The sequence below is a fragment of the Perna viridis genome, chromosome 6 (assembly GCF_037379345.1).
Source record: "Perna viridis isolate PV_CMFRI_1.1 ecotype Kerala chromosome 6, ASM3737934v1, whole genome shotgun sequence".
Classification (NCBI taxonomy): Eukaryota; Metazoa; Mollusca; class Bivalvia; order Mytilida; family Mytilidae; genus Perna; species Perna viridis.
Genome location: NC_142450.1, coordinates 10216847 through 10231495, shown reverse-complemented (window position 1 = coordinate 10231495; position 14649 = coordinate 10216847). Strand labels below are relative to the sequence as shown.

General features: G+C 31.9%; 1 protein-coding gene across 11 annotated transcripts in view; it reads left to right on the top strand.

Annotated features, from left to right (window-relative positions):
* LOC148613595 (uncharacterized) overlaps positions 1 to 14649 on the top strand; it is a 36678-nt gene that overhangs the window by 12564 nt on the left and 9465 nt on the right. For 2 of the 11 annotated variants that reach the window (XM_088587026.1, XM_088587025.1), the window contains exons 6-18: positions 216 to 1463; positions 2205 to 2234; positions 2478 to 2508; positions 2867 to 2901; positions 4581 to 5213; positions 6475 to 6567; positions 7621 to 7754; positions 8634 to 8729; positions 9617 to 9752; positions 10369 to 10469; positions 10829 to 11008; positions 11562 to 11573; positions 12640 to 12735. In XM_088587026.1, the coding sequence (XP_088443152.1) occupies positions 216 to 1463; positions 2205 to 2234; positions 2478 to 2508; positions 2867 to 2901; positions 4581 to 5213; positions 6475 to 6567; positions 7621 to 7754; positions 8634 to 8729; positions 9617 to 9752; positions 10369 to 10469; positions 10829 to 11008; positions 11562 to 11573; positions 12640 to 12735 (2825 nt within the window). The remainder of the gene's footprint in view (positions 1 to 215; positions 1464 to 2204; positions 2235 to 2477; positions 2509 to 2866; positions 2902 to 4580; positions 5214 to 6474; positions 6568 to 7620; positions 7755 to 8633; positions 8730 to 9616; positions 9753 to 10368; positions 10470 to 10828; positions 11009 to 11561; positions 11574 to 12639; positions 12736 to 14649) is intronic. The other 9 variants (XM_088587028.1, XM_088587027.1, XM_088587030.1 and 6 more) reach the window with 8 other exon arrangements.

Genomic DNA, 14649 nt, shown 5'->3' with positions numbered 1-14649 from the left:
TGTGCATGATTACCCATATATACCTTTCATATTGCAAGTATTTTGTATATGTTGAATACAAAAATGAATTCTCTGGCATGTTCCTATAAGATTTTAAGTATGCCAAATGAAACATTAACAAATGTTTTAATGTGAATAGGGTCATGGAAAATGGTTAAGTACAATGTGATATTGTATGAACAAAATTTTTTTGAAATGTTATTGTCATAATGCAGATTCTCAGGAAGAATTTCCTGTCCCATTACTTACCAGAAGACGGGCGAAACGAGATACAGAGAGTGCTAGGAGGAAGTATGAAAGAGACAAAACTGATGACGACCTCAGAAAACAGTGGTCTCAACGTCCTCATACAAATACTCCAACACAAGGTGAAGTTAAAGTTGTTACCATTGCAACAGATGATGAGGAATTGGATGAAGAGGAGCACATGGTGGATGGGAAATCTACTTCACGTCAATCACGGGATACTGGGTATCACAGTGCGTCACAGGGAGATAACTGCAGTTTTATTTTAGGTCCACGTGATTGGACCCCTGTTCAGTCACAAAGACCGACTGAGGAAATGAGTCATCCACGCACCCCAACTGTTGATTTGAAAATGATGGTTGACAAAGGTAGCACAGAGGTTGATGAAGGAGAGGGTAGCGTGGATGATGGGTTAGATGGTGAGGGGATAGTAGTAGGCTTAGCTCAGGGTAGTGATGATTCAGATGTAGATATTATTTATAGCACAGGTAGCCATATTGGAGTACCTGACAATACGCTAGATACGGTGGAGGGCTTCCATAGCAATGATATTAGTGTTCAAACTCATTCCATAAAATCTGTCTCGCCTGATAATTTATTGCTTAATCATGACACTCAACATAGTAATGAAAACTTTCAACAGGAAGTTAGTAATGCAATAATTTCACAGTCAATTGAATCAGATAAGACAAATGATCAAATTTATAATACTTGTAAAAATGTTTTAGCTACTTCATGTGACGATGTGTTTGATGAACCAGAGTTTATTGCCAGTGACGGTGAAAGTATTAATGATATTGAAGAAGTTGAAAATCATTTAAAAGAACAATCAAATGAGCAAGTGACTAGAACAGAAACTGCATCTATTAGCAGACAAAAAACATCTGGAAGTGCCTCATCACAAAAACATTCAAGGTCATGGACTCCATCAAGCATGCACAGCACCGCACATGACGATGACCAATCGTCTGTCACTATTTTACCACATGACCAAGACTTGATATCGGTTGATGTCAAGTCTTCTGCAATGTCACAACCCACTACTGTCCCTGACCTTGACATTACTCAAGAGAATGACAATCAATCACAAATCACTGACCTTCTTGCACCAACAACTGAGGTGAAGGACACAGAATCTGTTATCACTGGTGATGATGCCACATCTCTTGCTATGTCAATGGGAGAGGATACCACCTCTGTTATCCAACAACTCAGAGGTAATTTAATCTTGTACATGTGATTGAATTTTGTGGTACTATAAAAGTTAGTTTTTGATCTTTACAATGATAAATCCTATGGGTGACCTTGAGCTGGTATGTTTCATCCTGGTACAGTTGTTGTCTCTTTGATATATTCACAATAGCCATCTGTGGTACTATAAAAGTTAGGTTTTGATCTTTACAATGATAAATCCTATGTGAATATGGGTGACCTTGATCTGGCAATGTTTCATCCTGGTAGAGTTGTTGTCTCTTTGACATATTCACCTTATCCATTCTTGTTTTATGTTACAATATAACAGTGTTCTAATCTTTTGTATTAAAAGTATAACTGTTTGTAAAGCTTTATTTATTTTATTTGGCTTTCTTATTTCTGCTTTGAATTTTCACTCAGCGTTATGATGTAAATTGTTGTTAAAACTAATGAATGTCCCTCAATAAAATTCTGGGGTATATATTGAATCCTATGAGTGTTTATTTTTGTCATCACACTTTTGGTTTCTTGATAATACCTTAAAGTTCTATTTTATCAAGTTTTTTTTTTCAAATTTTAACACTATGATGTGTATCATTAAATACTGATCTAGATAAAAGTAAATGTAAGTGCATTAATTTTTTATTGTTCAGGAGTTATGGCCCTTGTCCTTTTAGAACATAATATCCAAACATGGTGATACATATGCTCACCAAATTAACTCCTCCTAGATTTCAGAAGTGGTTATTTTCTTATTTCAACAGATATTCATGGAGAGGATGAAGAAAGCAGAGGTATGACGATAATTTTTCTTTTTTTTTTTTATGAATGATTACATGTTCTCAGTATATGTATAATGGTAAAAATTGGAAAATTATTATTTGTTGTTCAAGTCTCTTATATGTGTCTCTTATTGTCTTGAAGATTACAGATTGCAGTTTTTTGTTAAAGAAATCAATGGGGTTTTACGTTATTTTTAATGTTGTTGTGCCTTTTTTCAGCCTCTTACACCTATACCTTCTATATTTTCATTTCAGACAAATTAGGGGAAATAACTGATCCTAGATTGTAAGTACATAAATACACAGTTGAACATGTAGGAGCTGTTCATATGTCATGACTTTGTTTTATTTTTTTGTAATTATGTAGAGTTTCATGAACAGATGTGACGTTGCTATGTGTATGATTTATATGCTTTAGAATATGCAGTGATTTGATTAAGTCTTAATCATAACATGTAAATGGTACGTCATTACACATATGCTAGGACCTTTCCATTTGTTTCTCATGGACAAAGTTCCATGGTGAACATATTTTACTATTATTGTAAGACTTCAACCCGTAGAGAACATTTTGCCCTTTGAACTTCATCAGTTTTTTTAGCTTTTTTCTTTTCCTCCAATTTAAAAGTTTTTATTATTTTCAGGCCAAGAGATGACCGAGGAAAAATTGAGATGATAGGTAGGTAACCAGGCTCTATACTACAGGAGTAGATACAGGGTAGTCCTGCCTTTCTGTTGTCTTAAGCTATGGTGTCTAGGTTTGATAAACAGCTAGAAGTGACACGTATGATTTTCATATTGTTTGATTCATGTGGTAATCATATGGTAATTTACATATGATAATCATATCATATGATTGCCATTTGTTAATAATGTCTTGATAGCATGTAACTATTACTTACTAGTGAAAACATATGCTGTCATATGTTAGTGGAAACATATGATTTTCATATGATGACCAGACATAAGATCATCATATGTTAACTGGAACATATGATAATTTTGTCATACTAGATTCAAATGATAATCTTATTACACAAGATTATCACACTAGATTCATATGATAATCATGTCACATTAGATTCTTTTGATAGATTCATACAATAGGCATGTTTTTAATTCAATATGATTCTTATATTTGACACATTTAGCTGTGTAATGGTGTTAGCAAGTATAGATCTTTTGGTTACATACATTGTTGGTCACATCTTCTTATCTTTTGATATACTATGGCCAGTAATACTGTGAGAGAATTATTTTTCATTAGGTATCAATTTTTATGGGTTTTATCTATGATTGAAATCCCTCCTAAAATTTTCATCCAAAACTATGATGAATTTTCAGATCAAATGAATTTTTTTTTCACTTTTGACATTGGTACCAATGGAAAAGGACTTTCACAGTTTTCCATTTTTTTCACATGAAGGCATATTGGTTGCACAGGTTTTGATTAAACGATGTTTTACCAGAACTTTTAATGTACTTGTATTTTAAGTGTTTTTGGAAGATTAAAAAAAATGCGCTTTACAATTCTATAAGATTTAATATAGAATTTCTGGTTTTCAGCTGTGGTGTTATTTATTCAGGTAAACTCTAGGTTGTAACACAGTTTTCACATTTACTTTGAATTCATAGCAAAAATTGAAAATTTTTTTTTTTAAAAAGAGCATGCTTTGTGTTGTAAAGTTTTGCTATAAAAACAATTAAACCTTGTGCTATTTTATTGTTAACAAAAAGTGGCTGATTGGGTCTTCTTAGTTTGAAGAGTTTAAATGATCATTTATGACCAAAAAAATGCATCATGTTAATTAATGCTTTTAATTTGTTGGTAAAAAAATCTTTTGCCATTTACTTTATTGTTACATTATATAAATAATTCATAGATCAGAGTTTTCATAACAGGTTTTTATTATGCTTTCTTACAATTACTCCATAGACAATACATTTCCCACATTGAAAAAGGCCTTCAGAAAAACAAAACTAATATGATTGCATTTTCTGATATTTTCCTGTATTAATTGCTACCATCCCCTTCAGTAAAAATAAATTATGATTTCAATAGGAGTTTTTTAAACTGGTTTCTCCTATCAATTTTAAAGGACTTTTGAATAAACTATCAATTTGACTGCAGTAACTTCCATTAATTTTATGGCCATTCAAATAGGTCATCTCTATCTCACAGTAACAATCAATAGATCTCTTTATCATGTTATTGAGGAGTAGGAAACATAAACTGCTCTAAAGATGTGTTTGTTATGTAACTATAGAACTAATGTCAATACAATACCAAAGGATGGGAATTAAAATCAATATGTTCCTTGAATTGTGCATCATTGTATTGGAAATTTTGCTTTTCAGATTCGGAAGAGTTGAAAAATCTTCACTTTACTAAAACGAGTACCCCATTCCCCCCTCCAACACCAACAAAATCTGTTAATGAAAGTCTGGCTTCTAGAAACAATAGTGTTAGTCTTGCCAAAGATGAACCTAGCTGTTCAAATATTCTGAATGATAGATTCACTGTAGATCTGTTGACTAGGTCTCAATCACCTGTTCCAGTTAATCAAAATTCTGTGAGTCAGATCTGTGACAAGAACGATGAAGACACCTTAGTGGACCAAACAGTTGACTCTGATCAGTGGCCATCATTAAGTAGAACTAGTCCAATGGGAGGCTTCAGTTCATTGTCTACTGAGTCAGTTGAAAGATCTGAATCCCCTAAATTAGAAGTTAGGCATGAGGCAGCTGAAATAAAAGGAATTCATGAAGAAATAGCAGAGAGAATTGCTCGTTCAAAGCTTGAAGCCACTACTCTTGAAAATGAAAGCTCAGTCTCAAAAGATACTGGTATATCCTCTTCCAATATACCAATTCCCACACCTGATCCTGAACTGTCACATGTTTCTGAGTGTGAAAAGTCTGTCCAAAATTCTTCACAAGATGTTTTAGTAAAGGGAGATAAATCAACAAATAGTTTGGAGACAAGTAAAGGTTACAGATTTTTTTTGTCGGCACACTAATAGATTGTGATAATTTAACTCTTTTTATTTTTTTTTTATTTTATTTTGTTAATTTTAACTATTTTTATTGACACTTAAATTGATTTGTCTACTTTCTGTAGTATTTGCACATTTCAGAGTGTACTTCACAGATCCACATGTTTAAAACACCCTAGAATATTTTTGTTAAGTTGTTTACCTTTACAGAATCATTTTCTAGGATATATTTTATGTAATACTATTGTTTTGTGCTTGTCCTTATACTACCCAGTTTGAAGTAGAATAATACTTTACTCCTCTTTTGTGTTTTATTTCCTAACAAGTTATAGGACAAATTGTTTATCTGTCTGTCTGTTTAACTTAAGATTAAGTCCAGCTTTCAACATTTTTTCTTTGTGTCAAGAAGTGTTCATGGAGAATTTTTGTACACACATAAAGCACAATAGATCTTCAAAAACGACATTTTTCACTTCATAGCTCTGATCAATACCTACTAAGAGGGACATAGGTAAATTGTTTTGATTTCAATATAGTTTGTTGAAGGTGGTAAGATAAGACTCCCTGACAGTCCATCTACAAGCTACTTGATTTTTTTTTTAATTACCCAGAATTCTCTGTTTTACCATACATTGTGTACTATATACTGGTAGTCCTACTTATAACTGACAATCATGTTATGAAATTTTAAATTTTTTGCCAAATTTCACATACTGGATGGGGGAATTATTTTTGTATCATTTTTCTCAGCAACTACTAATTGCTGCCTTTTGATATTTGGAATCCAGCATCACATATGGGTCCCATATTGTGGGACTGTTTTCAGGACTGTTGGACACCTGCTTCCTGTTTAACAATATCTGCCATTTCTGTCTTTGACATTTTTTTATGTTGATAATTTTAAATTCTAAGTAAAAACCAGTGTAATATTTTTAAAGCAGTTCACCTCTTGTGTTGTGTGTGTGTCTTTTAGATAACTGCAATTGTTATTTTAAAATTTTAAACTGTTATTACAGGTTCTTTTTATAATTCTATAGTACGATTGAATTATTTTTTACTCTTTCTCATAAATCAACATAATTTCATATTTTAATTCAAGGATATGATTAAATCTAAATACAGCTAATTTTATTATTATCAAAAATTAGGGGTTGTAGAGCATCATATTCAAGTTGTACATGTAAACATTGAAATAAATGTGGTGTATGATAGGTCAAACTGAATATAATTACATTTTTTTTATTTACTTTCTATAGAAATTCCTCATCCTACCACACCAAGGTCTACTGAAATTGCAACAGAGGAGAAATTATCACCTCGTCCTAAGTCAGAATCTTCTTCAAAATTAGGTGAGACTTAACAGAATATAGTCTTTGAGATCAGAGGTAGAGCCCAGAGCAAACATGTAGGGCATTGATTGCCATATACATTATAACATAGAAAAAGCATCAGAGAATATGTGCACATATATTGTGAATACAGGATTTTTCTTAGGTAGATAATTTTCTTGCATTTCTTTTTTGGTTACAGAAGAAAAAGAACCATAATGTTGCAACATAAAAAATGCACAAACATATACTGTCTAAGTACTATTGTTCGTAGTATACCAATTTTTGTGGTTTTCGTGGGTAGGCCAAACCACAGAATTTGGTTACCAATGAATCCCATTGATATGTACACTGAAAAACTGAAAACAATGAATTCAAGAATCTACGAATTTGCGTCCTCCCCTTATCCAGAAATTAAAGTACTTTCACAAAAACCTAAATGCAAAAAAAACAAGGCAGAAAATGGTTTGCAATTTAGCAAAGTGATCAGGTCAATTATGTCCCCCTGATATGTCTTCTCTCTAGTGAAACCTGTGTAAAACAAACCCCTCTTATACTGGAGTGTTTGTTCTTATTGGGCTTGTGTTGGTTTATAACCAATTGAAAATACATTGATAAAATGGTACTTTAGAAGATATTTAGTTTAGACAGGTTTCTGGTTTATTCAGGATGTAGCCGAGACTGGTTTCTAGCTTATTCAAGATTATGTTTAGACAGGCTTCTGACTTATTCAGGATTTAGTTTAGACAGGTTTCTGACTTATTCAGGATTTAGTTTAGACAGGTTTCTTGTTTATTAAGGATTTAGTGTAGACAGGTTTCTGGTTCAATCAGTGTTTGGTTTAGACCGGTTTCAGGTATATTTGGGATTTGGTTTAGACAGGTTTCTGGTTTATTTGGGTTTTGTTTAGACAGGTTTCTGATTTATTTGGGATTTGGTTTAGACAGGTTTTGGGTTTATTCAGAATTGGGTTTAGACCGGTTTCAGGTTTATTCGGGATTTGTTTAGGACGGGTTTCACTGTACACCCAGAAGTTAACACTGAGACATATCATCATCCTTTCCTTTTATATAGGTGAGACAATAGAGGAAGATGTAGATCCAGAGACTTTGGTTTCTGTCACAGATCCTGGGAAAAAGAAGATTGAACTTCCTACAATTCCGGGTTACCTAAAGCCTAAACAATCAACTAAGTCCCAACCAAGGAAGGTTAGTGCAAGAGTTGTCTTATCCTTTCTTTCTTAAATAACTTATTTAGATGGACTTTAATTAGATTTAATTTAGGTATAAATTTTATAATTGTTATAGCTGTTTTTGAATGATTATAAATTGACCTTCATTATGTATATGTTTAGTTATGTGTGTTTTTAATTCAATAATTGGGAGTGGTCATATAGTATTTGTGTATACAGTATAATGCACTAGTTGCAATTTTTTTTATCTAAAATTTATCCTTTTTTGGGTCAAAATCTGTAAAATACAGAATTTTTATCTATTCCATAGTATATACAGTTACACTTTATTATCCACCATCTGTATTCAACAATGATCTGTATTAAAAGATTATGATTATGATATCCCTTAATTGTGATGCTTTCTATGTAAAATTAACTTGAAAATAAAGACCCCCTGTCTAATGCTGTCCATTTGTAAGTCATGTAACAGTTTTGACTCTGTGTGATTCAGCATGTATTTTTACTTAGAACAACAGAATGAATATAATTAAGGAATTCTTCAAATATGTATGAACCATGGTGTGGCTTAGGAACATAGTAACTTTTAAATTTGAAACCAGGGTTGGGATGCACAAGACAGGGATAGGCTAAATTAATGATGTGGTCATCAAGATATATATGCTTCAAACGAAATGGAACTTTCATGAAAAGACCATGCTGCATTAATAACCTCAAGTAATTTTGGAAAATTTGTACATGCTAGCTTTGCTGTTTGTTTGTAGAACAATTACTTGACCCCCTTTCCTTGTTACATTTTGTAACATATCTTTTTATTTACATGTATACTGTAGAATATTGAGGTTTAGTTGTGGTTTGTTTAGATATTAGATATGTAGAATTATTTACTAACTAGGACCAAAAGAAAAAGGGTAAAAAGACATCATCACAAAAATCGGACAAACAGACAGGATCAACTAAATCTGGGAAAAGTGAGGAGAAAGATGACGAGGTTGGTTGTTTTTGTACATTAACACTGTAGACTTTTGGGTTGATTTTGTAGTATTTAGCTTACCTAATATTTTTCAATCGTCTCTTCTCCTTTTCTTTGTCTCCTTTTTAGAAAAGCTTTTAGTACTTTCCATAAGATAACATCTCCTTTCTAATTCTAAGAGTTATCAAGTGAACCAAGATTCTAGCGGAAAAAGAAGAATGTAATTCAGGGACAAAGACCATATATATAGACACACACAACAAATAACATAGAATAACCAAAATAATTCATACAAAGTAACATAAGCAAATGAGCAATTCAGACTAATATGTCATTAACTTTACTTTATATGTTGCAATAAGCATCTTAAAAAATAAAAATTAAAAACAAACAAAAGTTCAGAAGTTTTCATTAACCAAAGCAGAATTAATTTTTTTTAATCTTGGTGCAATAGCCATTTAGATTGTTTCTATGCCTTTTTCAAACAAAGATTCTTACTAAAACAATCAAAATATTCTTAACAAATTGTACCACCAATCAGGAAAATCTTTAACTTGTGACTAGAGTTTGAGTTACAGTGGTGTTGAATTAAGACAGTTTTAACATTTTAGATTACTTAATGATATGCATAATAATTTCACAAGCTCCACACAGTGGCAGTCATTAGTATCCTCTCCTGCTATCTGCTGCAGACACGCCTTCTGAATTTGTAATATATTATTCAAATCAGATGTAACAAATTTGTTTTGACAGTTGGAGATCATCTGCTTTTTATGACTTTGCAAGATACTTGCATTTATTGAGAGAGCTGTCAGCAGCATCTTGAGTGGGTTTCAAACATCAGACACTCTACTGAGCTTGATAATTTCATAAGAATTTTAAATATTATTTTAAATCCTATTCAGATTACACAGATAATAAAGAAGAAGGTGACACTTCCACCAGAGAAAGAGTATAGTGTTATACCTGATTTTGTTGGAGAGGCTTTAAAGAGAAGTAAGGAAAGGTCACAACAACAACTGGAGGAAGAGTTTAGAGAGAGTAAGTATAGATGCATGTTCGACAATTAAATTGTGATGAGTGGAAGGTTGTAAGCAACAGCAAAGCTAATCAATTTTTCTGCCTAGAATGTTTTATAACAAAATTTCAAAAAATCTAGTTTCATCTTGATATATGTTCCATTGTTTGTTTCTAAGACATTTTTTCTTTCAAGTACAATTAAGTATATGAAAAACACAACAAGTATTTAAGTGTCAGTCTCTATAAGAATAAGGCAGTGGGTGAAACATGGTATGACAGAACTAAAATTCGAATGACTTAAACCTTGGATGAATTTGATATTCATATCCCCACTCCGAAGGAGGTGGTGTACTGTTTTACCGTTGACCATGTATCCATCCGTAACAACTTTTTCTGTCACAATTTTCTCAGCAATGGCTGGAAATTTTAACACATTATTTTTGTAGGTATCATATGGTAGGATTTTTGCTCACAGATTTCTTCCTTTGCCTTTTCCCTTTGACTTGACATATCGAGATGTTGAGGGATTTTTTGCCTTTCTCCATTCCCTTTACAGGTTTTTGATGGTGAAAGAGAGGTAGAGAATTAAACAGGTACATTATTTTCTCATCTTATGTTAATTTTTTCCATGTTTCAGAAAATGAGATGATAGGACAAGAGTTGAAAATGGATACTTTATTCGAGGGACAGGAGGGAATGACTGCTGAAGAGTTGGAGTTGGCTAAGAAAGCTTTAAAGGTAATGGATCAGTTTTTGACCACTTTTCTATGTCATTGTTATTAAATGTTTGAATTTTACACATAATAACAAGTATGTATGTCAGTGTTTTATGATAGTCAGTCTAACAAGAATAGTAATGATGTGTGATCATTTACATTGTTCCATCTTTCAAAAAAATATTTACTTATTTTTATGAAGTAAAGGTTCTGAAAATCTGTTTTCTTAATTCCTGATTCTTTATTGTTCCCTCTCCAGATAAAAAAATAATACAATTGAATCTTTTGATGAAGTAAAAGTTTTTAAATATCACAAGCTAATTCTAAGTGACAAATGAAATTGTTTTTTGTAAAGAAACATTTAAAATGATATTTTTAAAGGAAAAAGAAGAAATGACAAAAGAAAAGCTGAGGGAGAAGCAACAGAAGAGGGTGGAGGACAAAGTGAGAAAGTCTGGAGGAAGTAGTAGTGTGAAATCTAAAAAGTCTAAAGGTGTTCCGAAAGACAATCTACAACTGGAGAAAGAAAGATTAAAACAATTGAAAGAACAGGAAAAACAGGTAAGTGTTGGTTAAAAGTCCAGAATTGTTTACCATTATGGATTCTCCATAGTTTCTACAAATCTTGTGAATCTTTGCATAGTTCCTTTGTTGAAAATCACAAAAATTAGTTTTTTTACGGATCATTCATCCTTATTTCCTAAGGTATACACACTTTAACAGATAGATAAAATAAAAGCAATATTTTACTTTTCTTCCCAAATAGTATGGAGTACACATAAGTCATAGAACTAAGTTGGCCTGTGATGTATAGATACATAACTTGAGGACACTGTAATCATATACCTGTTGGACTCCCACATAATAGTTTGATTCCAAATTTATTTGTAATGTTATTTTTCTTGTGTGAATTAAAATTTGAATTATTTCATTTGTTGTTGCTTTTGAATTCCCACAGGGTAAAAGTTAGTAATTGTTACAAGATTTTATATCTATGTAGTCAAAATTTACCATACTACAATAAAGTATGCTCACAAATAAAATGACTATATAGTGATTTAAGAGATCCCTAGATTTGTGTATTGTCACTTAAAACTCATATTTCTTTGGATAGAGTTCAAATCCTGTAAGTATTAAGTGAATATATTTTATGGTTGTTTTGAAAGTTTTGGCAGAGGTGAAGGGTAATTAGCATGTTAAGTTAAAGGTGAAGGATGTTAGACTTCTTAAGTTAAAGGTGAAGGATGTTAGACTTATTAACTTAAAGGTGAAAGATGTTAGACTTGTTAAGTTAAAGGCAATGGATGTGAGACTTGTTAAGTTAAAGGTGATGGATGTGAGACTTGTTAAGTTTAAGGTGGTGGATGTTAGACTTGTTAAGTTAAAGGTGATGGATGTGAGACTTGTTAAGCTAGAGGTGATGGATGTGAGACTTGTTAAGTTAAATGTGATGGATGTGAGACTTGTTAAGTAAAAGGTGATGGATGTGAGACTTGTTAAGTTAAAGGTGATGGATGTTAGACTAGTTAAGTTAAAGGCAATGGATGTGAGACTTGTTAAGTTAAAGGTGATGGATGTTAGACTAGTTAAGTTAAAGGCAATGGATGTGAGACTTGTTAAGTGAAAGGTGAAGGATGTTAGACTTGTTAAGTTAAAGGCAATGGATGTGACACTTGTTAAGTTAAAGGTCATGGATGTTAGACTTGTTAAGTTAAAGATATTGGACATTAAACTTGTTAAGTCAATGGTAATGAATTTTAGACTTGTTAAGTTAAAGATGGTGGTTAACAAACTAGTTAACTCAATGGTGATTAATGTTAGATTTGTTAAGTTAAAGGATAAGGATGTATACATGTTAATTAAACTTGTTAAGGTAAGTGAAAGGCAATGGATGTAAGACTTGTTTAGTTTAAAGTAAAGGATGTTTGAGATGTTAAGTTAAAGGTGATGGATTTTGGATTTATTAGGCAAAATATTTCACGCAGTGTTTAAGTTAATAGTTACAGATTTTAGGTAAGAGACAATCTACTTCAGGCAATATATGTTGAAGATATTGTATATAAACTTTAAAATTATGTCCAAGCTATTTTAAGCTATATTACTTTAAAGCTTGTCAGTTTGCATCAGTAATAAGGGGGATTTTTGAAATTTCATAAAAAGAGTTGTTTACCTTGTTTTAATTGATTTCTTAGCAAAGATTAATGGAGATGAAAGCAATAGAAGAGAAGATAGCAGCCGCTTCAGATACGATGTCTCTAGAGGAGAAAAAATTCAAAGACAAACTTCAGGTAATTATACACACTGTATCCATACTGCTCTGGCAGTGGAACATTACATAATGCCTGGTGATTCCATATGTTGTTGTCAAGGGTAATGCTCTAAGATAAATTTGGTTTTTTTTTTGGTTTTTTTTTAATGAAAGTTATCTGACTGAATCATCAAATGTTAATCATAACAGCATTTTACTGTTATGTATTTTATATTAAAATTCAGAGAATTTGTGACATGCTAAACTTTTTAAATAGAGTTGAATTTTACTGTTATGTATTTTAAATTAAAATTCAGAGAATTTGTGACATGCTAAACTTTTTAAGTAGAGTTGAATTTTTCTTCACATTTTTTGGTTGTTATGCTTATTTCTTAATTATACCCCTGCTCTGAGGAGAGGGAGACACACTGTTTTACCCTTATCCCTGTTTCAGTCCATAATTTTTTTCATCTCACTTTTCTCAGCAGCTTTAAAGTTTATAACATTCTTCCTGTAGGAAAAATTTGACTGTTTACTGTTTACCGAGGACTTCGTTTATTTTTTTTTTATATCATGATTGAAAGCGGGGGTATCACTAGTGAGCCACCACCCAAAGATTTCTTGTTTCATAAAGACACAGTGTGTCAGGACATAAGAATGAAGTAACTGGTATTATGTTGAGGTTCTGTTGATTCTTTACAGAACTGTCAAGTGTGGTAGTGAGTTGGTATTGACATGATGCAATAAAAGAAAAATTGTCATCCACAATCATGTACTCTTTTAAACCAGGTTTTATTGCTGGTCTTTCAATAGAAAAGAACAGATATATTGAGATCTACTCACTAGTGAAAACCTATTTCCTTGCATCTGTTTTTCACAAGTCAAAACTATGTACTAGTGCATGGTTAAAAAAAGCATGTTTATATTGCAGTTAAATTGAAGTAAGATGGCATCCATTATTATCATAGTGGTTCTTTGATTTGTCATTGCATTGCACCACATTTAGAAAATTCTGGGTCCTTCTTTCTTGTCTTGGATTTGTGTTGAGTTTTCTTTTGACAAACAGTTTGCAGATAAATCTCTGATTTAACCCTGTCATAGAAGTTATTTTTGTTCTCAAGCCGTTACCATAATATGAACATACAAGTTCTCAATAACCAAAATAAAGGAAATAAATTGTGAATTAAATACAAGATGACCTAGTTTGATAATGTCTGATCATTGACAATAACTTCAGAATCTAAAAGTGGTATTTCCAAATTTTTAGATGTAGTACACCCATACTTCTGAATGTTTGGTTATAAAGAGGGTAATTACCTAGGTGTTACTTGAATATCTTTACTAAATTAAGTTGGATCCATGTAAGAAATCAAGTACAACCTCTGGACTAACCTGTATTTAATGATTTGTTTTGAATTTTAGTCAGATAATGTAAGTAATATATTGTGTGGTGATGGAAAAGGTTTTTGATGAATACATACAAATGTAGTGATGGAAATGGATTAATGTTTGAGAAACATATATTTTATTATGATAGATTGGAAGAAACGCTAGATTTAGAACAAGTGATGGGAGCATTTGTACATGTTATTGCATCTTGATAGGATGTTCTGCTAATATGTTTGTCGTTTACAATGAAAAGTATTCTTGTGAATTGAGCTTCAAACAGATTTCACATGATTTAATCATAATTTTCACCTGAATTGAGCAATAAAAAAATGGTGACAGGAGATTACATGAAATCATGTAAATCAAGTTCACACAAATTTCATATGAATTTTTCACATGAAAATCATGTTAATTTCCTGCAAAGTTTACATGAATTTTACGTAACCAATACTTGCCTTTGTGTGTGGTTTTCAAATTATATTGATTTAAAAGGAATAAGATGGAAAAAAATGTCATGTTAAACTGGCAGAAAGTTTCAATGCACTGAAAGTTAGTTGGTTGATTC